The sequence below is a fragment of the Chenopodium album genome, chromosome 15, assembly GCF_948465745.1.
Source record: "Chenopodium album chromosome 15, dcCheAlbu1.1, whole genome shotgun sequence".
Classification (NCBI taxonomy): domain Eukaryota; kingdom Viridiplantae; phylum Streptophyta; class Magnoliopsida; order Caryophyllales; family Amaranthaceae; genus Chenopodium; species Chenopodium album.
Window position 1 is genome coordinate 840391 of NC_137848.1, and position 25444 is coordinate 865834.

General features: G+C 36.1%; 4 protein-coding genes across 5 annotated transcripts; 3 read left to right on the top strand and 1 right to left on the bottom strand.

Moving 5' to 3' along the window:
• Positions 1 to 3464: 3464 nt before the first annotated feature.
• Positions 3465 to 8362, top strand: LOC145581478 (galactoside 2-alpha-L-fucosyltransferase-like). Its single transcript, XM_081638487.1, has 2 exons — positions 3465 to 3880; positions 6398 to 8362. The coding sequence occupies exons 1-2, from the start codon at positions 3589 to 3591 to the stop codon at positions 7846 to 7848; spliced, it is 1743 nt and encodes a 580-aa protein (XP_081494613.1). The 5' UTR covers positions 3465 to 3588; the 3' UTR covers positions 7849 to 8362.
• A 1151-nt stretch (positions 8363 to 9513) lies between these two features.
• LOC145581480 (protein ZINC INDUCED FACILITATOR-LIKE 1-like) lies at positions 9514 to 15302 on the bottom strand. 2 transcript variants are annotated; one of them, XM_081638489.1, is made up of 18 exons: positions 15215 to 15302; positions 14851 to 15058; positions 14356 to 14396; positions 14162 to 14222; positions 13960 to 14062; positions 13691 to 13793; positions 13496 to 13549; positions 13357 to 13419; positions 13203 to 13252; positions 13018 to 13093; positions 12655 to 12846; positions 12489 to 12576; positions 12206 to 12291; positions 11998 to 12105; positions 11855 to 11899; positions 11663 to 11751; positions 11492 to 11535; positions 9514 to 10049 (listed from the first exon to the last, which is right to left on the bottom strand). In XM_081638489.1, the coding sequence occupies exons 2-18, from the start codon at positions 15008 to 15010 to the stop codon at positions 9958 to 9960; spliced, it is 1455 nt and encodes a 484-aa protein (XP_081494615.1). In that variant the 5' UTR covers positions 15011 to 15058; positions 15215 to 15302; the 3' UTR covers positions 9514 to 9957. The 2 variants fall into 2 exon arrangements, with proteins under 2 accessions (XP_081494615.1, XP_081494614.1); XM_081638488.1 differs by having other exon boundaries at positions 14851 to 15242.
• Positions 15303 to 18776: 3474 nt separating this feature from the next.
• Positions 18777 to 21194, top strand: LOC145582638 (uncharacterized). Its single transcript, XM_081639617.1, has 4 exons — positions 18777 to 18936; positions 19799 to 19921; positions 20377 to 20479; positions 20823 to 21194. The coding sequence occupies exons 1-4, from the start codon at positions 18842 to 18844 to the stop codon at positions 21066 to 21068; spliced, it is 567 nt and encodes a 188-aa protein (XP_081495743.1). The 5' UTR covers positions 18777 to 18841; the 3' UTR covers positions 21069 to 21194.
• A 2618-nt stretch (positions 21195 to 23812) lies between these two features.
• LOC145581481 (uncharacterized) lies at positions 23813 to 25391 on the top strand. Its single transcript, XM_081638490.1, has one exon. It carries the CDS (start codon positions 23840 to 23842, stop codon positions 25268 to 25270), a length of 1431 nt encoding a protein of 476 aa, XP_081494616.1. The 5' UTR covers positions 23813 to 23839; the 3' UTR covers positions 25271 to 25391.
• Positions 25392 to 25444: the final 53 nt, after the last annotated feature.

The following is a 25444-nucleotide window of genomic DNA, read 5'->3' on the forward strand; positions in this document are numbered from 1 at the left end:
TAACCCATTTTTTTTTATCGGTTCAAATAGAAACCGCTACTTCAAGTAGCGGTTTTCAAAACTGAAGACCGCTATTTGAAGTAGCGACTTTCAGAACTGAAAACCACTACTTGAAGTAGCGGTTTCCTATTATAATGTTTTGAAAAAAAAAAGTTCTTTCAACTTAAAAAAGCTGAATAAAACAGAGTCTTGATTACATAGCTATAATACTCCACAACTATAATACCCAAAGCTTTTCCTACAAATTTCACATAACTATAATACTAAGATTGATATAGTACTGTAATACAGTATTACTAAGAAGAAAATAAAACAAATCTAGAGTTATTTAAGTTTGATAACACTTCGAATCAATCAAAAACAACACTTAAAATAAATTAAAAACAAAATCAAAACTTAATTTGATTAGTTCTAAATTACATAATTACAAAAATTGAAAAATTAACAAGTGGATTGAATAAATAAAAACAAATTAGGGATTAAGTTAACAATTGAATTGAAAAAATTACCACGCCTACATCCCTATATTACAACAACAGTGAGTTATTGACGGTGATGGTGGCGGCAACATCAATTCTCCGGCGTAAGCGCCGCTCCTAATGGTGGCAAAATCAAATTGGGTTCTTTCAAGAAGTAGATCGATTGTGGGAGATGAATATTTTATTGGAAGCAAAACATGAGAGAGAAGAAATATACTTCATATGAACACTCTTTTTGTACGTATAATTTTGATACCTAAAACCGCCACTTGAAGTGGCGGTTTTCTAAGATGAAAACCGCTACTTGAAGTAGCGGTTTTTCTTTGTACACCGCTACTTCAAGTAGTGGTTTTCTGTAAAAACCGAAAAAAAATAAAAAACTCGCTTAAATCGGTGACATGGACGGTAATCTAGGAATTAAATAAAAAGAGACAGTGTATATAGAATTGAGTATTTTCACAGCAATATTTTGGGAAAGAGGTCTTTGGACATGTTATATTTTTTGAATCCGTCATTAACATCATAACAAGTTTAAGGTGAAATTGATAATTTTTTCAATGAGATGAGTCGCGACTCGCAAGTGAATTTTTTTTCTTATCATTCTCTATTCTCACATGCATGTTAGTCACCTTTGATTTTAACATATATATAAATTAAAATAATAAGAAGTTAACATTTCCTCAAAAAAAAATAAAAAAAATAAAATATATATATATATATATATATATATATATATATATATATATATATATATATATATATATATATATATGAAGTTAACATCAAAATAACATAAATTTTATAAACCTGAAGTAGTTTAGTAAGATAGAAATTGCGCTTAATTTTCAATTTAAAGAGGTAAGTGCCAATCAATCATCCTCGTTGAGTCATTGGGCCCACCTGTACCCCTTCTAGACTTCATACATGAGATCGTAAATATTGGGCTACTTGCTACAAGGAGAACTACAACAAGGGGCTTTCACCGGTTTTTACCGGTAAAAAACCCGAATCTTTGTTTCTTGAATATTTTATTTTTTTTTTTTTTTTTATGTCTGTTTAAGTTTCATAATAATGTATTCTTCCTCTTGTAGGAGGAATGTTTTCCTTTCGAAAGAAAGGGTTTTCTTCTTCTTTAGAATTATTTTTTTCCTTCAAAAAGTCAGGTTTTTCATCTTTCTAGGTAGATTTGCTTTAAAATTTGTTGGATTGTTGTAAAGTTACTTCATGGGTAAAGATTTGAACGGGATTAAAAGAAAATTCACAAACTTGTTGATAGATTTTGACGATGGGAAACCAAAATGGACAAGCCCTTGTTGTTTCCCTTACCCTTTCCTAAATACCCCAAACCAAGTGCCCTATATTGTGATTGCCTCCATTTTCATGAATTGTGAAGTCAAAATTTTCATGTTTTAAGAGAAGTCAGAATTTTAACTTACTAAGGGGAAGTTGGGTAAGTTAGAATTTTCATGTTTTGAGAGAAATCAAATTTTACATGAATTGTGATTGCCTCCATTTTCACTTTATTTGTGTCAATCAACAAGTAGTCTATAAAATGAAATTTATGAGAATTTTGACTGTGCATAAAAATTTAGCCAACCAAATAATTCCTAAGTATTGCATCAAACATACTCCATACAATTTATTACCATCCCCGATTCCCTGCCTCAGAGTAATTGACACGTTCGATTTTTGTTTTTTTTTTACTCGTATGCATTTAATTATTTAAATCCCAACCTTTAAAATATATGAGATAACTCTTATGAATAGTGTTTGGACAATTACATCCTCGAAAATGTTTATTTACCTAATTTCCCCTATTAATGTAATTTAGCTCATTTTAAAAAACTCTTAACTAGTGCGTGAACATTTATACCTCTACAAAATATTTGTTTATACTTCCTCTGTTTTTTTAGTTGACATTGTCTGACTTTTACACTATTCACACAACACGCTTTGATTTGTGGTTTATAGATACTATAAAACATATTCATGTGAGATCTTGTCTGAATCGTTTCAACGTATATTTTATTATTATCCACTTTTTGTAATTTTACAATATTGATAATTAGAGATACTAATCGTTAAAATCATACATTGGCAAGCGTGATAATAAAAACGTGTCAACTAAAAAAAACAGAGAAAGTATATTTTACAGTATGTATAAAAGTAACCAGTGGCGGAACCAAGAGGGGGCTGGGGTGGGCCATGGCCTCCCCCTTGGTATAGAATATCTATTAAATTTTGCAAAGCAATATGATGGATGTTCTTTGCTCAGCTGGCCTAAGCCCCATTGCTGGAAAGGCTCGGCTTCAAAACCGTACGTGGAGCTTCCGCCGGGCCAGGTTCCCCTGAAGGGGCGTCCGCGGCAAAAGCACATGTCCCACCCCGAGAAAGTTCCATTGTAGTTTTTTGAAAGGTGGCTCCGAGTAAGGAGCGGCTCAGCGTTCAGGATCAACGGATGCCTTAGTAAGCTACTGGGTCGTGGCAGGAGCGGGATCGGTCAAATCGTCCGCAGGTACATAAACTGCTTGTCCGCAGGATTAATTTGGAAAACCAGCAGGGCGCTTTGACAAATAAGCCAGCAGTCGTTGACGTTTTCCCCCCGTCGCGTCGCTCGTTTTAGATGGCATATACAAGTCTCCGTGTTGTCGATAGGCATTCACCAAGCTTTGGATTTCAAAATCGTATGTATATAAGCATAGAAAGCGCACCGTTTTGATATGGCAGTTGAAAATAGATCTGGAGAGTTGCTCACTCCAACGAGCCTAGGTAGACTTTGTCCACTTCCTATCAAAGCTCCAGTCTCCGGACTTGAAGAAAAGGGTGCCTACGAGACATTAATACGAGTACTTGTTAAAAAACAAAGAGTAATAATCAAGCACGAGTCCCTTAGTGAAGAGTCAGGAATTTGGTAAAAGTGACAAAAGTGAGTCTTTCGGTAGATGTGACTTTCTTAAATCTCGTCTTCCAGTACTTGTCTTATTATCCGTCCTCAAATGGAGTCGGTAGGAAAATTGTACGATTAAAGAGAGAGAAAAACTCAAACTCAATTTTCTCCAGAAAAACTAGTCGATTCAAATCAACATCTTCTACTACAAATTCAAATGAAATGATGTTCATGGATCTGAATGAGTTGAGAAAGCGATTTTCACCTTCAAAACCCCAAATCTCAGACGCCATTGATTCTTCTCGAGCTCAACTTCCTCGTCCTATGGCTTCTTCCTTCAACTTCATTGCTGCTAATGTCACCAAAACTTTCGCTGCTCTTCTCATTATTCTCCCTGTTTTGATCACTTTCTCTCTCATCTATCGTAACCCCAATTCAGATCATCGGTTTTCCCCTTTTGCTGATGCTAGGGTTTTGGATCCTAAATCTTCCCTTACCACTTCGCAATCATCAGGTTAACTTTCTCTTTCTTTGTGTTTTCTTAATTGTTTTCACCTTTTATGATCAGATATAGTGCTTTTTTTATAATTATTATGCTTGCTTTTTGCTTCATTTTGATTTGATGAACTTGGGTTTTTCTCAAAGTTGACTTTTTTATTTGTATTTTTCTGGGGTTTTAGAAATTTTTAAGGATTTCGATAATGTATGTAAGTTTAAGATGAGGGTGATTCATGCATTTTTTTTATCTGATTATTTTCACATTGAAGGATGCTATCTGATGTGATTTTACATAAGCTTGTTGTCTTCAATTATTGCTTGCTTTGGTTTGATCTCTGTTAGAAATCGGTGTTTTTTGTATGGATCTTCTTTCTCTAGTAGAAGATCAATTTGTATGATAGTATTAGTAGTTTAATTGATTGGGTTGAAACTTAATTATTGCTTTGTACTTAGTAGTTGTATGTGGATTTTGGTAGCTAGAACGAAGATGAAGACAATGCTTGAATTTGTATATAGAGCAACTGTTGAAGGGCATTGTCCAAGTTTCGTTATTGAGACTTCGGGTTGGGGTGGGGAGAAATTTGGGATTATTGGCACCACTTTTTACTGAGAAGAAGTGATAAATGATAGTAAATTCATATTTGCAGTCCAATTTGACCAATGCAACCCACTATGAAGTATTATAAGTCATATTTATACTGATGGGTTACATTTTTTTCCCGTCTTTTTGGGAAATTCATTAAGTTAGCTTTGTGATGTTCGATACACTGTAAGGAATGTCCACTAAGGCCATGATTGGACTGAAGGAAATCATTCAAGGGGTAAAAGGGGTCTTTAAATCAATGAGGTGGTAGATTGGTGGTGCTTGAAGGAATAGATAGCAATGTGGGAGCTGTTATTCTTGTAACCGTTATTAGGAGATAGTAGTCCATATTACATTAGCTGATTAACTTAGGGGAATGGTTTCATTTCAGCAATAATGTCCTACCTTTTTTTCCCTCTTCATATCACTTCCACTAAATACTATCAACCACCTTCACCTTTATCCATTTACAATCTTTCTGTTTAATTCCTACTACCACCTTAATGATTTCTGCATTCCATGCAAGCCCTAACTATGTATTACGTCTGGTATCTTTTTGCCCCTTCGTAAGGCATTTGTAAGGTTGAAGCTTTCTTAGTCCAGTTAGCTGACACGCAAAGGTGTTGTTGTCTGTTCATGCTATCTCACACTACCCTAAGCTGTTATAGCTGATATCCCTACTCTGAGAGGCATTACATTGGGAGGAACCTAGAAGGTGGAAAGATCCAGGTTAGGCCAGTTGATATCCCTACTCTGAGAGGCATTGCATTGTGAGGAAACTAGAAGGTGGAAAGATCCAGGGTAGGCCAGTTGATTTTATTGGTCTTTCTCTTAAACCATAGGCTTTCACTACAGCAGGCATAGCCATAGTGCCATACACATCGAGAGGAATCTGGATGGTGATAGAGCCTTGAGAAGCCAGGTGATTTGATAGAAATGAAGGGTTCTCCCCTAGGAATCATTGGATTTGAATATGTAATTTGCACTATGGCTGGCAGCAGCCTTTTAGCAATCTTTCTTTATGCTAGCGCTTTTCCAGCATTGTGGTTCTCACTTGAAGTTTGTTTCTTCAAAGGCTAGATAAGCTTTAGTTCTTATCCTGTTGTCAAATTTCCCAGTGGTTTTTGCTTCAGAAACTAAGCTTTAAAAAACTTTGTTGTCCAACCTGACTTTACCACTATAAACCTATATAGTTGCCCTATTCCACCTAAATGCCTCTTTGATGGTCAGCCTTTCTTTGAGCCTATGCTTCCTTGGGTCATTCCATTAAACAGGCACCATTTTCAAGATTCTATCCCAAAGAGAATTAATGCAGAGCGGTCCGTTTTCATGAATCACTTTGCAGGGAAACATGAACTAATTTTCCAAAGCACAAAAGAAAAAAAAGGGGGAATTATGTGTTATTTTCAGTGCCATAAGGAAGCATCATTGTAGAGCAGATTATCCAACTTTCAGTTATGGTACATTTATAGAACTACATAATTCAACTTCAGTGTAACGATTCAAGCAGTGCGGAGTATAAGCTTGGCCTCCCCTGCTGGTAATTTTGTACCAGTAATGGCAGTAAGTGTAGGGTTCTTTCTGTTCGTTTGTTCTGAAAGGGTTTGAAAAGTAAGCAGAACAAAGTTGACAGATTTGTAAATTTTTTATGCCACTGCATACGAGTTTGTCTTTTCTTTCTGTTAATGAAGATGCATCTGTTTTTGTCATTTGTTTGTCTTACTCTAGTCCCCATGATACTACTCTCTGTATAATGCTTTCATTTGAAACATGACATCTTTTGTTAAGAATGGGTGTTATCAAGTACTTAACTTTCTGCTATTCAAAAAAAAAAAAAAAAAAATCTATCGGATTATGTGATCAACCGTTCATGGAATGTTGCGTGTATTAGTTAAAATTTAATCTTGAACTATTTTATGCCTTTTTCTGAGTCACTGAATGTTTCTACAGAAAATGCTGAAGTGGCTAATGACAAATTCCTTGGAGGACTTCTTCCCTCTGGAATTGATGAAGCATCCTGCTTAAGCAGATACCAATCCTTCATGTATCGGAAGACATCATCTTTCAAGCCTTCAACTTATCTTATCTCTAAACTACGGAAGTATGAAGAGCTTCACAAACGATGTGGACCTGGTACACAACCGTACAATGAAGCTCTGAAACAACTGCGGTCTGGCAACGAAACTGCTGTGCCTACAGAATGTAACTATGTTGTGTGGATATCATACAGTGGCTTGGGCAATAGAATTTTGACTGTGAGTGCAGCTTATCTTTATGCTCTTCTCTCAAACCGGGTACTTCTAGTTGACCCAGGAACTGATATGACTGATCTTTTTTGTGAGCCGTTTCCTGGCACCTCTTGGTTTTTACCTCAAGACTTCCCATTATATAAAAAATTTGAGAATTTCAACCAGAAATCTTCCAGGTGTCATGGGTTTATGCTGAAAAAGAATCTTCTGAATGCCACAAATGCCTCAACTCTAGAGGTACCACCATATTTGTATCTTCATCTGGGTCATGACTATAATGATCACGACAAACTTTTCTTCTGTGATGAAGATCAAACTCTTCTGAACAAAGTTCCATGGCTAATAATGAGGACCGACAACTACTTTGTCCCTTCCCTTTATTTGATCCCATCATTTGAGGAAGAACTATTTAAATTATTTCCTGAAAAAGTAGCCATTTTTCACCACCTAGGGCGCTATCTTCTCCACCCTACAAATGAAGTTTGGGGGTTGATTACAAGGTATTATAATGCTTACTTAGCCAGGGCAGATGAGAGGATTGGAATCCAGATCAGGACGTTTGAGGAGGGACCAGGTCCGTTCCCACATGTAAACGACCAAATTCTGTCCTGCATATCCAAGGAAAAATTACTCCCTGAAGTTGACAAAGATGATTTATCTTTTGGTTCATCAAAGAACCCGAGGTCCATTGCTGTTGTTGTTACATCCTTGGATGCAGGTTACAGCGACTCTCTAAGAGAACTATATTGGGAACATCCAACTGTTACTGGAGAAGTGGTTGGAATTTTCCAACCAAGCCACGAAGGGTTTCAGCAATCACACAAGAAAAATCATAACAGAAAAGCCTGGGCAGAAATGTATCTGCTAAGTTTGAGCGATAAATTGGTGACAAGCGCGTGGTCAACTTTCGGGTATGTTGCTCAAGGTTTCGGAGGATTGAAACCATGGATTTTGTACAAGCCAGAGGATAAGAAGACCCCAAACCCAGCTTGTGGTCGTGCCATGTCTATCGAGCCTTGCTTCCATGCTCCTCCTTTTTGGGATTGCAAGGCAAAGACAGGTATTGATACTGGTAAGCTCGTACCTCATGTAAGGCATTGTGAGGATATTAGTTGGGGTCTTAAGGTGGTTGATGGCCGTGAAGAGCTGTAGGTCAGATTTAGGTAGTTGAATTACTAGTCGTCAGTGTTGAATTATTTTCGAGAATGAATTGCTTCATATCAAACCTTGTGACCATGGAACTCTGCGTATGTACAAATTTGCCATTTCAGTAGATATATTTGTGCATGTACTGTCACGCGAAAACATGGTTAAACATGGGCATGGATGATAGACTGATGCGTCTGATTGAGCTCTTTATAAGCAGCAGAGGGAAAGGAGCAAAATGTAACCCTGAAATGCTCAGGAAATTGTCACTGAAAAAGCAATCATGAGCTATTGAGGTACTCCACTTACTGTATCAAAGCGTATCTGCTGCTACTTTTTATGACATCGGCCGTGTACTTTTTTTGGCACCTGATCTGTACTCGAGCAATCATCTGTTCGAAATAAAGTGATTAAAAGCTAGATTTGTACTTTTTTTTTTTTTTAATCAAAGCTAGATTTGTACTTCGTACTATGGTTTTGTGACCGAAATTTCTGTAGTATTTTAGTATACTATTTCGTACTACTGTTTAGAAATAGTACAAATTCTTAAATGGATCTGGTTCACACTAATTTATTGTGGATCACTAACATTAGAGACAATACGATTGTTTTATTAATAAAAAAAAGGTCACTATATTAAAATAAAGGTTATTATGTTGAAATAAAAGTTAGTGTGACATTATAAAAGCTGTAAGAGCTTAATTTTTTTAATGAAATTTTTAATATAATGGTCAATATGAATAATAAAGATTATAATGTTAAAATTAGGTCATTATTCAAGATAATGTCGTACTTTAAGTTCATAATAATATTAAAGGTCACACGTGTTTTAAAAAGGTTACCATGTTAAAAATAAGGTTACTATAATATAATTAGGGGTCAGTATGTTAAATATAATGTCAGTTACGTGTGTATAAACCTTAGGTCCACAATAATATTATTGTGGACCACGTCTACGCAAGATTTGTTGTAGAAATAGTTGCCCCCATATTGACTTTTTTGCATTATTCATATATGGAGTATTAACTTTGACCCTTACCATTATAATGATACATTTCCTCTGTTTTCGTTTATTTGCAGCACACCTTTACGGGACACACTTTGTGAAAGAGATTATGTTATGTACATAGATGAATCATCAATCAACCAAAATAATTTAAATAATTTATACACGTAGTACCTAGTCCTTTTTAATTCATGGTGTTAAAATTATTTTGATAAAGTCACTCATTTACCATTTTTTTTTTAGAGAGCCACAAGGACGGGTGAAAATCGATCCCAATATCCTCTAGAATCAGGAGAGAAGCTCCAACCACTTGAGCTATCCTTCACTCATTTACCTAATTATCAATCAATCAATCAATACCTTAATCCCATAAGTGGGGTGCGGTCAGCTACATGAACCAAAAGTGATTATTTCGTATCGTCATCCACAAAAATCTTCCTCCGCCATCCCTTACAATCAAATACTTCATGCTCACGTAAATCCATATACTTCATAACTCCTTCCAACCAAGTCACGTATAGTTGCTTTGAAATAATATAATGGCCAAAGAAAAAAAAAAAACAAATTGAAATTTACAAAAATACAACATCACCCCTAGAATTTCCAACTATTTATTTGTAACAAGTTGCAACAATGTACAATTCAAACAACTCATTGATTCAATCACAACTGGAGACTAAAACTTCATATATATTTTTTTTGCCAATATAGAAAGCATAATCAACACATAAACCTAGTAACAAATTACTTCTAGCTCAAATGGCCAATTCATAGGCAAACTTGACTAATTCTCTACTACTGTAACTTTTATTAAAGCATCAAGGAAAGAAAATATATAGCAATCACAATGGCTCTAGTCTCCGGAATGCATGGGGTGATGACTGATGAGGAGGAGGAGCTTGCGTGGACAATACTGAAGTATTCGAGTTCGACAGTATTGTTCTATATGCATATTGAATCCACCCCTGCATTACTGCAACTGAAGTTCAAATCACATCATATAATAGACCTCGAGTGCAGCACGTACAGGCCGGCCAGGAGAACAATTCTCATACTCTCCTCCATATCTACTCCTATCTCCTTACACAGATTTTGTGACTTTGTTGTGTTTAGTCTTTACATTCAACTAATAAAGGTTTGAACGTTAACACCACACCTATGAGTTCCACCACATTGAGGAGGAAGAAGACCATATGTGTGCCTGCATAATGCCATCCAGAATCCTAGTTAGTTTAGTTTACAGTACAAAACTAGAGCAAATAACCAACTAGATTTCTTTAACTTCTTCCATTGGAAAAACCAGAAAATTTTCATCAGGGGGACCAATATAAATATGTAATGTCAATAGCAAGAGTCGAAATACAAACTACAGTCATGAAACATATGTATTGATGTCAATGGGGCGGGGCGGGACGAATGTTGGCCTTCCCATCTCCATCCCCACCTAACATTTTCATCCCCATCCCCATCCCCGCGACAGGTCTAATATTTATCCCCCATCCCCGCCCCGGTGGGTACAACTCCAAAACAATCCCCGCCCCACCCTCCACTTGGATATCCATCCCCACCTAATCCCCACCAAGACCCGCCTAATCCCCACCCAAAACCCACCTAATCTCCGTCTCTTAAATACACAATCCTACATAATTAATACGGATTATAATAATAAAAAAAATTCTTAATATTATACACATTTTTATTTATAATATAAATGTAGTACAAAGTATTATAATTAATATTTTATTTCAAGTAATTATTTTATAAAATAGTATAAAAAGTATATAATTTGCTTTTAAAGATATATATAGATGTGGCTACGAGGTGAAGATGGGGCGGGTACGAAGTGGGGCGGATGGGCGGGGCGGGGATGGGGCGGATACAGCTTAAAATCCACCCCCGCCCCATCACCCATGGCGGGTATGGTTTTTATCCCCATCCCCGCCCCAACACCTGCCAAACGCCTACTTGACTCGCCCCACTGACATCCCTAATACGTAATGCTCAACCAACTGAGATATCCACCATAGATGCATTTATTTGAATGAAAATTCCAATATGAAATCAAGGGGGTGGCCATGCAATGGCCTACCCTAACCCCCCTTGATTCCGCCCCTGACTACTCTCTCCGTTTTGAAGTAATCTTTTTGTTATACCTAGACACATAGATCAGGGAAGGCATTTATGTGTTTCCAAAAAAAAAAAAAAAAAAAAAAAAGACAACATTTATGTATGAATAAATCTTGAAACTAAATAATAATAATAAGAAGAAAATGCAAAATAAATATGAAGTATGAACAATTACATTACATGTCATTATGTCAATCTTGAAACGAGGCATTTATGATAATTTTTTGTCAATTCTGACCTCAAATTGAATAGACCATAAGTGTAAAGAACTTTCGGAAGAGACTTTGGAAAACATAAATAATTCTTTCAGCAATGAAAACTATCTTGTGTTTCATAGGTAAAGTCACTGCTAAGAACAACTGTATAGAAAAAGAGTGAAATATTCAATTGACAGACGATTATTGATGCAGGCAGGCAGGCAGGCACGCAGCAGCAGCAGCAATATAACAAAAATGCACATACAGTTGAGCAGTATATAGAAATACTTGGTATATTTCTCTAGAGTCTAGACTGTACCTGGGAGGAAGGAAGCATCTTGACGCTTCTCTGACCATGAAAGCCTGGAGATTACATAAGCAAAAACACGAGAATGGAAGACAGTACATGGTAGTATATATAATCACTGAAAAGGCGTGTGGTGCATAAATGTTGCAGTAAACAAACTAATAAAGAAACAAAAGCACTTACAATGCACCACCAGAAGCTGGACCAATTGCTTTAAAAAGAGACATGGCGGTCATAGAAAGGCCGTTAGCAGCTCCACGTTGATCTTGATCCTGTGTCAACATAATATTCATCTCAACTGCCTATATAGAGATATCATTCAAGTAATATATATAGCTGTACATGAGGAACAGTCGAGAAGGTTAAGTATATTACCACAGCTTGGTTTTGCAGAATAAATGTGCTTGTGATGATGCATATCTGATCATAGATTACGAAATAGAATAAACATAGAAATTACTCATCATATGTTGCTAAAATAAACAAGTCAACATATATAGTTTGTTAGTTTTACTTACTGATAAACAGTTCTTGATCATAGAGGCAGAATTTAACAAGATGCTAAGGCTTAACCCTGAGAACAATGCAAGGAAAGGGTAACTTTGTAACAGAGGTATTGACAACGCCTGCAAGATGAAGAAGTAGGTAATGTTATAATATATACTCGCATTGGTTTTGGAAAAAAACCATGAATAATCACAAGGTTCAAAAAAGCATATATAGTACCCCACAAATTCGAGCAAACATGACAGGTCCGAAGAGCTTGTTCATGTATGGATATAAGATGAGCTGAAAAACCATCATCCCAAAACCTTTCAAAGGAGACAGGAATAATGAAAAATATAAGAAATTAAGGTTATTGCTAATATTTCAAAGTAAGAAAACTGAACAATATACTGCAACAGTTAATACTATGCATATAGGATCCGCCCCTAGGCCTAAATATGTTTTCAACGATTGATGGTACAGTAAGGTGAAAAATCAAAAGCAATGAGCAATTTCTTTATACCTGTGATAGAAAGAATAACACCTACGTCTTCAGATGAAAAGCTTAATCCTCCAAGTTTCCTGGGGCTTACTGCCCATAATGAGAATATCTATAGAAATGAGAATATCTTTGTAAACAAGAATTTTGAGAGTAATATTAGGAGAATGAAGATGAGTGTAATGCTTACCTCAGTGTAAGCCATATCGTGAAGTGAGAAAATACAATACACAATAATAGAGGACATCAGAGGCCAATTTCTGTATAAGCTTTTCGCAGATACGTCAGCTTGTCCTTCAATTTCTTTCTCATTTGCAGCTTCCAAAGCTTCATATGAATCATCCCCTGATAAATTCTTTGATTTGTGCATGTGTAATGACTCCTGTGCAATGACACGGCTAGTTAATTTACTCAGTTTGTCATGTCTATTGTGAAAGCTGAACTTAGAACTGAATAGTTTTGTATTCATAACAAACTTTAACTTCACAATTCAACTTAAACTAGTAGGAGTAAATAACAACGGTTCTATTGAGCAGCAGATAAAGGGACTAACCGGAAGCCAAAATGAACCAACAGTGTTTACTGCTGCAAATACAGATGTAATAAGGCAGGGCAAAAAGTATGGAAATCTGCAGCAAAAAAAATACAAAATTTCATTGTTATAACATCTGAACCAGATTCAGGGAGGACGCTAACACCTTAATCAAAGCCATTAGCCCCAGGCATGCGAAAACTCACCTTCCAAACAATGACTCCTGTGAAAATATCTGAGGGTATTTTTCTGCAGGCTGAAGATTTCAGAAAATGTCTTAGATCGATAGCTTATCAGTTATACAAGATTAACATGAGCAACATCTGTGATTCAACAACACACGAAGAGATGACAACTTACCTGGGAAAGTAAACCTCCAAGTGCCGGCCCAATAATCAATCCTATACCCCAAGCTGTAGTAATCTGTACAAAGTAAATTGTTTAACAGATTTGTTCCTTAATTACTTAGTTGGTGCAGGAATTGGCTCAGGAAGCTTACCATGGACATGGCTACAGCCTGATGTTCTTCCCGACAAACCTCTGATACATAAGCCTGCTCATAAGGAAAAAAAACTACTAACCTTGTTAAAAGAACAGGAAGTGATTAACATTTGAGAAAGGAAAATAAAATACACAGTCAAGCACAGAGTAAGTCGTCGAAAGGCCTTTTTGCAAAACAGCAAGCTAGCCTTACCTTAGCAGGCCCAAGTATTCCACACAAACTTCCTAAAAGAAATCTTGCTGAGACTGCCATCCAAAAGTTTACACTCAGACCAAACATAGTATTGAAAATCACCCTGAAATGTGACAATGACCACAACAATAAATAACGACTTGCATTATTATTGAATCAGGTGAATTAGAAATGAGAGTAGAAATGGAAGTAATAAATAACGACTTGCATTATTATTGAATCAGGTGAATTAGAAATGAGAGTAGAAATGGAAGTAATTGGTTACTAACACAGCTATTGTTCCTATGATGATAATAGGCTTCCGACCATAACGATCAGCAAGTTTCCCCCAAATGACAGAAGTCATTGCCCGTCCAAACATGTAAGCAGATCCTTTGACATAAAATAGACACCATGAAGGATCAATTCTTTATCTTCTTATGAAAATACTCCGAAAAAAAACAAGTATGCAAAAGAAAAAAGAAATCTCACCAACAAAACCTGCATAATATCCCACATCTTCCTCTTGCTCAGCTATATGAAAATCTCTAATCTGCACATATATATATATATATATATATAATATTGGAGCATGATAAGCATACCAATTATTGTGAGCTCATGGACGGTTCTGTTAATCTGTGTACAATTAACATCAAATTTAGCAACATTCATTTCTTAATTACCATGAAGTAAAGGAATGGGAAGAGCGATGAAATTGGCAGAGCTGCACATAAAAGACATGGGGAATAGATCAGACCAGAATTTTCAGTAATAACACATTCGAGACAAGACAATTGGTGCCAGGCCAATAGCATGGAACAAGCCAGCAAAGAGTAAAAGAAAAAACGATTCTGTGTCATTAGTCCCGAGTTCTATCATAGTTTTAGCAAAGAGAATAACAAGAACTTCCCATGATTCAATCATTGAGAAAACTGCTAATTGCAACTTATAAGCCTCACATATCATAGAGAAAATGCACATATTAGTACCTAAATTCAGCTAAATTTTTAGCTTAAGGTGTTACACCAATAACAAATACTCAACATTTTCATTAAACTCCTGATTCTACATTCCCTCCCTAATCAACAACAACCAATCAATGTACATAAAATTAAACATAATCAATTGAAAAAAGAAAGCCCCAGAAAATGAATTCATTCTAACAGTCAACCTCATACCATTGCAAAGCACAATGATCCAAATGCTAGCCAGTGTTTTCCAAGGTATGCTATCATCAATATCTTTTCGCTTTTCAATCTTACATCCAGGACAATCATCATAATACACCTTCTTCAATAGGGGAACTTCGCGCTCATCCTCCATTTTTACCAATTTCATACTGATAGTATTGCCCTGCCTCAGCTCAATGGTCAATACTACTTACACCTGATTAACATAAATATTTCATATCATATTACACCCATATAAAACAATATAAAACTTTCTGAACTAATTATCAACTAACAAGAAGTTAAAGAAGAACTTTAGAACAATGCTTTCTTATGAATATATATAGCACGTAATATAACATTATAACTATACCAGCTCAAATATTTAGCAAAGTGTAATATTATTTTATTGGCCTCAAAAAAATGCCTTTTTTTTTTTCCTTCCCAGATTTAGGCTTTAAGAGGCATACATTATATATAGTTTCATGTAATTTGTTAATTTGCTGTAAAAGGGCAGATGAGAAATGAGCCGCAGAAAGGTGCTGCGAAATGATCATCACATGCGTCACCTTTTTACTTTTCAATACAAGTAATCAGAAAAACCCACAAAATTGGCATTTGATACTGTGAAAAAACATAAATATGAACTATATATTGGGACGGGGGAGTACTAAATTTTCTTGGCCTACACGTCAAATTGGCAATAATTTAAAGTGTACTCAACCACATTCGTTTTCATTTGTTTTCTTTATTGTCTCAATGAGTTTCATGCGTATGGTAATTTAACTCTTCAACATTCCAAATCTTGACTTTGGTACTCAATCACAACTTGATTTTGCATCTCAAATTAAGTTTATACCAACTATTTATATTTTTGGAAAGATTAATGGGATCTGATGGGATTAATATATATCAAAGATCTCATTAATTATGTTTCCTAAAATATTGATGGGATCTGATGGGATCAATATCAGAAATGAGCCCATCAATCTTTCTCAAAAATATCATAATACACTGATGGTTTTTACCTTTGCTATATAAATTAAAACAGCTCTAACACTTCTCATTTCTCTAAAGTTTCATGTCATTATAGTATTTAAAAATGCTCATGTATCCAAAGTTTTTATTTAATAAAAGGAAAAGATGTCCTATATCCAAATTTTCATTAAAAGTCCACACGGCCAATCATCACGGGATTACTTCAATAGTTTTGTAAAGGTTACTAGATCAGTGTTACATGGATTACTTAGTATTATATGGGTTTTTTCATTAGTGTAAGGGTTATTCGATCAATGTTATAGGAATACTTGGTTAACTATTACTTTGTATAGAGTACAAACAAAAAGATTAAGATCTTGTTTGATTGCACTTTAATAATGGGAGAATTACAAATTTATAGAAAATGAGTTTATCAATAGTTGTTTGGTTATCATTTAAAAGAAAAAAATGAAAAGTGAATTTGTTTTGGAAATTGTAATTCCTACAAAACATGAGAAATTATTCCCCTAACCACATTTTGGTCCCCTCAAAGTTCCATATCTATTTTTGGCTGAAATTACATTATTCCCTCAAAAGTTTAGGAAAGTCATACTTAAAGTTGTTATAATACATATTTTTGGCTGAAATATTTCCTTTAATGATTGGATTTAAAAATTATATTTGAGTGAATTGCTAACGTCAATTACATTATTAATGATTCAATATTGAAAATAATTTACATCAATGATATTAATCAGTTGGTGGGACTTAAACTCATGACCTTAAAATCACAGAGTGAGTTCCTCACCAAGATTAATTGAAAATGAGTTGAAAAGCAATAGAAAATCTTCTACGTTTCTCCGCATAATATAAGCATTATTAAATGGAATTTTGACGAGTAAGCAAGATTTGTTTTGTCTCACCTACCCTTGCGGCTGCGGCTGCGGCAGCTAGCACTTGCATAATAACTCCAATCTACGCAATTAATATACTTGTACATTTTATATACAGAGTAGAATAAAATTTTATAAATACAAATTGTATAATTTAATAAAAAAAACACAATATTTCACGACTTTATGTACCTCAACGACACCTATAAAATCATCTAGGCTGAGTCACCATAAAAATCACAAATTTTTTATTTTTTATTTTTTTTTTTGGCATTTTAGTATCTTAATATATACATACATTTTTAACATTTTGTTTTTATTTGCATGCTTTCCTATTTTACACCTAAAATTTATAAATTACAAGTTTTGCACCTAAATTTTTTAAAAATTTAAATTTTTCACACAAAAAATTACAAAAATATACATTCCGGTCCATTCCGAAATATTCCGGTTTTTACCCGGACCGGACCGGAAACCCGGAATCGCCAATTAGTGAGGACCGAAGATCGACCCGAAATCCCCCGGTCCAGTACGGTCAGGTCCGGTCCCGGTCGATTTTCCGGTCCAGGTCCATTTCTGCACACCCCTACCTGACATTAACTGATAAACTGATAACTGAATAGACCTGATACTTTATGAACCCGAACCTGTAATCAACTTGATATTAATCGAAAACCAATTTGACTCGACTTGACTATGATCCGAACCCGATTAGTAATCGACTTGTTTAGAACTTGAAATCGATTATAACTGGTTAGAACTTGTTACCGACCCGAATGGATATTGATCACTGACAACCGATTTGACCCGACCTAATAATGATCACCCGAAGTAAAACTAAACTTGATTAAAGCTATATATAAAGATATCTAAAATTACGGAGTACGTGAAAGTCTCAGGTGAGTGGACAAATCATACCCTTTTGCAATGTTTTTATTTAGATGGACGTTAGCAAAACCTAACTATATCATCCTGACTCCTCATCGTCATCACAACAACCACCACGACCTGCCTTTCTCTTTTCTCCCGCCACCACGACCACCATTACTCTCCTCTCAATTCCTCGAAACCTCTCTCTCTCTCTCTCTCTCTCTCCCTCCCTCCTCAATCCCTCATTCCTAACTCACCTCTCTCTTGCGCGCGCACACACAACAAAATAAAATAAAATAAAATAAAATAAATAAATAACTACAAGTATTATCCATTAGCCATTACCCTAAAAAAAATGTAGATCTCCAACAAACCTCATTACATGATAAGAGTATTTACTCTATTTTCCTCACTTTCCTATAATTATTGTGCCCTGTTATTAAACACTCACACCTATGCAGTTAAAAATCGAAGATAGTAGAATTAGGTGACGCAGACCCAGACCCAGACCCAGACGAGGGACATCCATTCAATCAACTGAGTTTGTAAATCAACCACTTTTTTCGGATTAAATAAAAAATGTTGATAAAAAGACAAAGATATCCCAATTTGATAGATGCAATGACTATTTGTCTATACTACCTCTTGATTTACAAATTTATGTAAAGTAGACTTACTCCCTCCGTGTTTTAATAAGTGTTATAGTTTGACCGGCTCATAGTTTTAGGCAATTTAATTGATTTAAATAAAATAATAGGCAAGTGAGATAATTGGAATATTAAAATAATATAAAAAAAATAGTAGGGTTAATAGTTTATTGAAAAGTAACGAAAGTGAAAGAAAATATAATAAAATAAAGTATTAGTGGACTTACGTGGGGACTTTGAGAAGAGAAATATAATATTTAAATGTAGTTTTTTTGCCAAAAAAGAAAGTATAACACTTACGAGTATTAAAATACGATCAGATTTGATAAGTGTAACACTTATTAAAACACGGAGTGAACATTAACTTGAATTTTCTCGCGTTTCAAAAAAAAAATAAAAAAGAAAATGAATTTTCTCGACACAGACCCAGACCCAGACCCATACAAGTATACGACCATACCCGAATCAAAGTTTCAAACTCAAACCGTACCTGCATAGGCTAGGATAATCTGGGTTAACCATTTAAGAAGACAAAGCAAGATCCGGTGAAGGAGAGGGAGACAGCAGTTGAAAGAAGTGCCCAAGTGAGGAGAGAGAAAGTCGAAGACGAGAATGTCGTACATGAAGGGTGATCTTCTCACTAAAACCAGAAAGCTGGTTAAGGGTCTCGCTAAATCTGAGCCCCTTTGGCTTAAACCCATGCAAAAGTTAGTTTCTCCTTCCCCTTTTTTTGGTCAAAATTAATGCTTCGTGTTAAATTTCTGTTCTTTGATGCATTTCTTTTTTTCCCAATTGTTAATTTTCTGTATTTTGTTGCTAAATTGTAGTTTCATAAACCCTAAGTAGTATAAAGGTTTGATTTTCGCCGTTTTTGGATTATTTAATTGATTGAATCTCATAGTATTCTCTAGTTGTTTGGTGATTTTGAATGCTTTTCTTGTTTATTAATTGCTGCTTTTAGATGTTATTTGATCAATTGATGCATTTCGTAGTTACCCTTTTCTCAATTTTAGGTTGTTCTCATTGATGGGTGTTGTTGATTTTCGCTGTATTTGGAATTTGGTATTAAAGGTTAAATTTTGCTATCTTATCTATGCTTTAGTTTAGGGAACTTTACGAATTAATTGATTCAAGTTTCTTGAAATCGAAAGTGGCTGGGGAAATTTCTCGAAATCGAAAGTGGCTGGGGAAAGTTATATATGATGATTGATGAAATACCTATAATGAGTTTTGCCTTAGGGTTCTTCATCAATATTCAAATTTACACGACCATCACTACCTGTTTGGTGTTTGGAGGTTTAAACCTATATGGAAAATCACTTGTGGTCAATCCGTAAATTGTGCTTCATTAACGTTCCATGTGAAACATGACTACTTATATTCTTCGGGTTCAGAAAATTATAATTTGGAGTTTTGATTGTCCACTCTTCTAGTGTATGATGTGCTGGCCTCCTCATGTTTCTAGTATTTGATATCTACTTCATGCTCAATCTGTAAATTTAAAGTAATTGTCTTTTTAGATTATTCTATATCACTTGAAATTTGATTACTCTCAGTTGTGCTGTCTAGGGCCCCTCCTGTTGTATTTCCTCGTTCTGATGGAAAAGTGAAGCCGATCAGCCTTCCTGAGGATGTTTATGTAAATAAATTCTATCAGAAGCATCCAGAGTCAAAATCTGAAGATCCTATCAAGTATGTCTTTTTCCATACCTTTAATTTTTCTTCTTTGTACTGTTTATTAGATATGGTCATGGAGCCTAGTTTTTGTTGTCCAAACCAAGCTAATGTGTTTGTATTATGTTCAGGCACTTGAATGTGTAATGAATTTATCACAGAAAAAGAATTACAGATGTTGTGTTTCTAAATATTTTATTATGAATTTTGACATCAGATACTGTAACATGATCAGTTGTATATGTGAGTGGTAAATGATACTCATTGACGTTGTTGTTGGCTGTGAAGTTGTTTATGCTTGAATCTTCATTTTCAGTATGTAGACTTTTAGCTAGGTATTGTTGATGATACTCCAATGCAATGTTTGCTGCTTGGCAGAATCAAGCAAATGATAAAACACCAAGACCAGCTATGTTCTATTATGAGACAAAGTTTTGTTGGTTTGGTTTATGACTTTTCTTCATTTTGAGCAGGTTTAATGGTTTCAGTCCTGTTCCAGCCCGTATTTTTGCTGGGCGAGTGCTCGAATTGAAGGAGCAAGGAGTAAGAGAGGAACAAGCGTTGGCCGTAGCTGATGTATGAGAGACTGTATATATAGTTTTTAATCTCTATTTGTTTCAGTCCTTCATGCCATATACTTCTCAATTATCTCCATAGTTCTACTTCTATCCTTAATAATAAGGCTACAATTGAGTTTTGTGCTAAAATAAAATCAACTTTGGCCATTAATTTTGTCATTCCACTGTAAAATTTCTGCATCCCATACACAAACTCAATATCAATTTTGACAATTTTGCAGTCAAAGTTGGTATGTTTTCACTTTAAAGTAAAATATGACCTATTATTCGTGGAGGGACATAGCACTTCTGCCTTCATTATCTTTTTTGATCTTATAAGCTAACTTTACTATTTGCTCTAGATGGAATATCGAGGAGAGAAGAAATCCAAAAGGCAGGCTTACAAGCGTTTAAGGCAAATAGCTCATATTCAGGGGACAAAACCACCTCCTAATCCATATCCGAGTGCTATTAAGGAGATACAGGCAGAGGAGCGACCTCATGTCCGTGACCGATTTTTCAATCCTCATATACTAGAGATAGCTAAGAAGCTAAAAGAAGAAAGAGCTGCTGATATGCGGGAAAGGTTTGGAGGGCGAGGCGTTTAGTTCTTGTAAAAGTAATTTGAATCAATCAAAATCTAGAGCAGCCTTGCTTTATCTTGCCAAGAGTTTGCACCTTCGCTTTTGCTCCATTCGTATGCATTTGGTTTTTCATTATTGTTACATGATTCGCTTGATAAGGAGGCTAAGAGTAAGGCAAAGGCAGCTGTTCGCCAAGCAAAAGAAAAGGCATATCAGGAGGTTTATGAAAAGCTTGATTCCAAGGAGGGAGAAAGGATCATTTATAAGATGGCAAAGAGAAGACAAGAGGCAAGGAAGGATATTGGCATGGTGAAGTGTGTCAAAGATAAGAACCAAATGGTCCTAGTGCAAGAGGAGGGCATCAAGGACAGGTGGAAGGGGTACTTCGATGAATTATTTAATGGAAGTAATGGAGTTGTGATAGGAGATACCTCTATGAGTGATGAAGAAATCAACATGGAGTATGTGCGAAGGATTAGGAGAGTAGAGGTGGAGATTGCACTGAGGAAGATGAAACCTAAGAAGGCGGTTGGCCCTGATGGGGTACCGATAGAGGTGTGGAGGTGTTTGGGTAAGATTGGTATTGATTGGTTAACAAACCTTTTCAACAAGATATGGACGGCTACAAGGATCCCACAAGATTGGAGGAAGAGCACCTTGGTCCCGGTTTATAAAAACAAAGGAGACGCTCAAGATTGTTCTAACTATCGAGGAATTAAGCTTATGAGCCATACTATGAAGTTGTGGGAAAGGGTGATTGAACAAAGGTTGAGGGCATGCACAAGCATTTCAGATAACCAATTTGGTTTTATGCCTGGGAGATCTACTATGGAGGCAATCCATTTGATAAGACAAATGATGGAGTTTTATAGGGTAAAGAAGAAAGATCTTCATATGGTCTTTATTGATTTAGAGAAGGCATATGACAAGGTGCCAAGAGAGATACTTTGGTGGGCAATGTTGAAGAAAGGTATCCCACGAAGGTATGTAGACCTAGTTAAGGATATGTATCGGGATGTGTCAACAAATGTGAGGACATGCGGAGGGTTGACAAAAGATTTCCCTATTACAATCGGATTGCATCAAGGGTCTGCATTAAGCCCTTTTCTTTTTGCAACGGTTCTAGACGAATTAACTAGACCAATTCAAGATGAGGTTCCATGGTGTATGCTGTTCGCAGATGATATCGTTTTGGTGGATGAGACTAAGGATGGGGTTAATGTCAAGTTGGAGCAATGGAGGCAAAGGTTGGAATCTAGAGGGTTTAAGCTAAGTCGGAGTAAGACTGAATATTTGGTATGTCGTTTTGGCACTCAGAGGGGGACAAGCAATGAAGTGGTGAGTTTGGATGGAAAGGATTTGACCATGAGTGAATGTTTTAAGTACCTAGGGTCGATCATCCAGAAGAATGGTGACATTGATCAAGACGTGACCCACAGGATTAAGTCAGGGTGGCTTAAATGGAGAGCGGCCACGGGAGTGCTATGCGACCGCAGCATTCCCTTAAAGTTGAAGGGAAAATTCTACAGGACTGCCATAAGACCAGTGTTGCTCTATGGTACAGAATGTTGGGCTTCTAAGAAAGAGCATATTAAAAAGATGGAGGTTACGGAAATGCGCATGTTAAGGTGGATGTGTGGAAACACTTTAAGAGATAGAATCAGAAATGAGGTTATTCGCAAGAAAGTAGGTGTGGCGGGCATTGTAGATAAATTAAGGGAAAATCGTCTGCGTTGGTTTGGACATGTAAGACGGAGACCCGAGGGTGCACCGGTGCGAAGAGTGGAAGAGTGGGACCATGGAGGGATTAAACGAGGAAGAGGGAGACCAAAGATGACTTGGTTGGAAGGAGTGAGGAAGGATATGAAGTGCATGGATTTACGTGAGGATGAAGTTTTGGATCGTAAGGGATGGAGGAGAAAGATTTATGTTGATGACTACACGGAATAATCAAATTTGGTTCATGTTAGCCGACCCCACTTTTGGGATTAAGGCTTTGATTGATTGATTGATTGATTGATTGATTCGCTTGATCACTTTTACTGAATCAGAATCATAAATCAAATTGATTTTTGTTTAGAGATGGAGTTATAGAGTTTAGAAACCAAATATCAGATTTTTTACGATTTTTCTCATTGGATGCTTATTGCCGATAAATCAGAATTTTCCTGAACTCCCATTTGGTGCTAGTATATCCCTGTATTACAGCTGCCAGAGTTCTTAATTCTTCAGCTTTAAAGTTATTTATTTCTTCTTTCTTTAATTTCAATTTATAGAGCAATTTGGTTGCCTATATCTTCCTTCAAGTACTGAAACAGGAGGGGGAAAAAAAAAAAAAAAAAAAAACAAAGTGCTTTTTGCTGCTGTTATGTAATATGGCCTTGGTTTGTCTAAAATTCCTCCATTTGTATGTATATTGAAACAACTGGAATTAATTCTCTATATTACAAAAGCACACTAGTTTTTTTTTATCTGTTGATTAAAGTAGACAATGCAAGCAGTCCCTTTAAAATATTGGAATTTGTACAATCATCTATTTGATACTTGGGATAAGTTAAATTAAAAGAAGAAAGATAGAAGACTGTGCAATTCCACATAAACCAAATGGCTTATAGAAATGACCAAAATCTTAATATCCCCAGCTCCACCATGAACCACAAATATAATTGACAGTCTGCAATGACAAGCTGATGTGTCACAATCTGAGTGGCTATTAATATTTATTTGTATCTTCCTCAATTCTCTCTCTTCAGCTATCCATCAATCATTCCAAGATTTCCAACCTGATTTGCAGCATGAAAGCCATTAACTTCCCAAAACCCAGCAACAACACTCTCAACTTAACTACTCCAATTTCCGCTAAAAATCCCACCTTTATAACTTTAATTCCCCATTTTGCCAAATCCCTGAAATACCCTTCACTCTTACTTTCTCTCTGCTCCAGAAATCCCAACATAATTGGTGAAAGTCCAAGTCCCAATTCTAATTCCAATGTAGAATTTGGTTCTAACCCAAGTGAGATTGACCCGGAAAAAAACCCACCGAAACCCATTTCTTGCTCAAGTATTAACCCTTCTAAATCATCATCATCTAGGGGCTTAATCTTTGATCTTGGTCAAACTGGATGTTGGGATAGTGCTGAAGTTGGTTCCCCTGTTGTGAAAAGATTTTTGAGTGATGATGAAGAGAGGTGGTATATGTGGTACTGTGGTAAGTCGGATAACGAGTCGGGTTTGGGTTCGGGTTCAATTGGGTTGGCGGTTTCGAGCAATGGGGTGCATTGGGAGAGGGGAGAGCAAGCTGTGGATTCGGGTTCCGGAACCGGTATGGTGATGACTTGTGGTGAAGATTGGTGGGCATTTGATACAAGAAGTGTTAGGCCTTGTGAAGTTATGATCATGTCCAGTAATAAAGTTAGAGCTTCAATGGCTGTTTATTGGCTTTACTACTCAGGTTTGTGTTCTGAGGAGGTAGAATTCCCACAAGATTACAGTCTCCAAATTACTGAAGCTGCAAAAGGGGTTGGGTTCAGGTTCGAGTTCGGGTTTGGGTTTGGGGGTGTTTATAAGTCATTGCCAGGGTTAGCCATAAGCCAAGATGGAAGGCATTGGGCTAGAATTGAAGGTGATCATCATAGTGGAGCATTATTTGATGTGGGTGCAAAAGGGGAATGGGATTCTTTGTTCATTGCTTCCCCACATGTTGTTTTCCATAGTAGTGGAGATTTGAGAATGTACTATCATTCCTTTGATCCTCAAGAAAAGAAATTCGGTATCGGTATCGCAAGATCAAGAGATGGGATTAAGTGGGTGAAGCTAGGTAAGATTAAGAGTATAGGACAAGGGGTAAGTAGTGAGGGGTGTTTTGATGAAATGGGGGTTGTGAATGCTAGTGTGGTAAGAAATAACAAAGCAGGGAATTATTTGATGGCATATGAAGGTGTTGCCAGGGATGGGAGGAGTAGTATTGGGCTGGCGGTATCGGAGGATGGATTGACTGATTGGAGGCCGGTGAGCGACAAGGCGGTTTTGATGGCGGTGTCGGAGGATGGATGGGATTGTAATGGAGTTGGATCACCATGTTTGGTTCAAATGGATGGAAATGATGATCAATGGAGGTTGTATTATACTGGACTTGGTGTACATGGTAGGACTGGAATTGGGTTGGCTGTTTCTCAAGGAAGTGATTATTCGAGTTTTAAAAGATGGACAGGGTTTCACTTATGATCAGTAAATAGGGTTTATGTGAATTGTGTGATAGAAATCCCAAATTATAAGCATTTAGCTGAATATTTGATGCAAAAAATTCATGGTCTAACTTATGAGCTACGTTATTAATTTTTGTGCTTTCTAATACATGACAATTTATTTGTCAACTTAATACTATATTAACGAGGTTCT